Below are 1,101 nucleotides of genomic sequence, written 5' to 3'. Positions count from 1 at the left end.
TCGTAGTGTTATCCAATTGCGTGCAGTGGAATTTTTAAATGTACGCTTGGTGACTTTCATCACTCAATGCCAGACCCTTAATCTTTTTGGATTTGGGTCTAGATTTCCAGGATAGGTCTGATGTGGTCTGGATGCAGAAAAGACATTAAAATTGTCCTTTTCCCTTGTTTTTTTACAAATACAGTAAAAAAGGTTTCACAAATCTGACAAGGGATTTTAAACAGTCTCTCAAGTCTGTTGGGTGCCCAGGCGGCTCAGTTGGTAGAGCGGGCGCCCATATATAGAGTTTTACTCCTAGGCCCGTCGGGCCTGGGTTCAACTCCGACCTGGGGCCCTCTGCTGCAGGTCATCCCCCCCCCTCTCTCTCCCCTTTCATCTCTTCAGCTGTCCTGTCAAATAAAGGCCTAAAAATACCCAAAACATCATCTTTAAAAAAATAAACAAATAGAAAAGTCTGTTTATTAATCTTGTCCAGATTAGACAAATCTAACTATAATGGTTTTTCAGATAGGCCAAGACTAATGTGGTCTGGATGTACACATTTATAAGTTGGGTAGAAAAAGGAGAATCTAGAGAAACCCCATCATATTCTCCAAATTGGAAGCCAACTTCAGTGCCAACTTCCAGGGTCCACATGATAGAAAACAAGGGTTACAACTACATGTGTACTCAGTAACCTTTCTGACCGAAAAACACAGAAATACATGAATTGATGAATTAGGGCCTCACTTCTCCGATTGAGTAGTTGAGCTGTCTGGCGCGGACGATCATCTCCATTTGAAAGACGTACCCCTTGGACACGCACCGCTCAACCAGACTCTCCAACACCTCCTTCTTATACAACCTGACATGAGTGTGAAAGAAAGACAGCAAGTGTGAGAAAACATCAGGCCACTTACGTAGGCCTTCATATCCCAACACCAGCAGCACTCACCTGAAGCTGCCTGTGAGGTCTGAAGCACCGGGTCTCAACAATACCTGAGTCAAAAAGTTGGCTCCCCGACTGTGAACGAGAGGAGGAGACGGAAGACAGAAAAGAAAATCAAAACTTAGCCTCTAGTCTGTTGTAATGAGGGTCAGTGCATGGGGTGGGGGGGGGGG

General features: G+C 44.7%; 1 protein-coding gene across 1 annotated transcript in view; it reads right to left on the bottom strand.

The window, feature by feature from the left end:
* dpm1 (dolichyl-phosphate mannosyltransferase subunit 1, catalytic) overlaps positions 1-1,101 on the bottom strand; it is a 4,416-nt gene that overhangs the window by 1,178 nt on the left and 2,137 nt on the right. The window contains exons 7-8 of the mRNA XM_032521591.1: positions 935-1,003; positions 730-844 (exon numbers count right to left, since the gene is read on the bottom strand). Coding sequence (XP_032377482.1) covers positions 730-844; positions 935-1,003 — 184 coding nt within the window. The remainder of the gene's footprint in view (positions 1-729; positions 845-934; positions 1,004-1,101) is intronic.

This window comes from Etheostoma spectabile, chromosome 7, assembly GCF_008692095.1.
Source record: "Etheostoma spectabile isolate EspeVRDwgs_2016 chromosome 7, UIUC_Espe_1.0, whole genome shotgun sequence".
NCBI classification, from domain to species: Eukaryota; Metazoa; Chordata; class Actinopteri; order Perciformes; family Percidae; genus Etheostoma; species Etheostoma spectabile.
The sequence above is the reverse complement of the archived record's forward strand: the minus strand, read 5'-3'. Positions and strand labels throughout refer to the sequence as shown.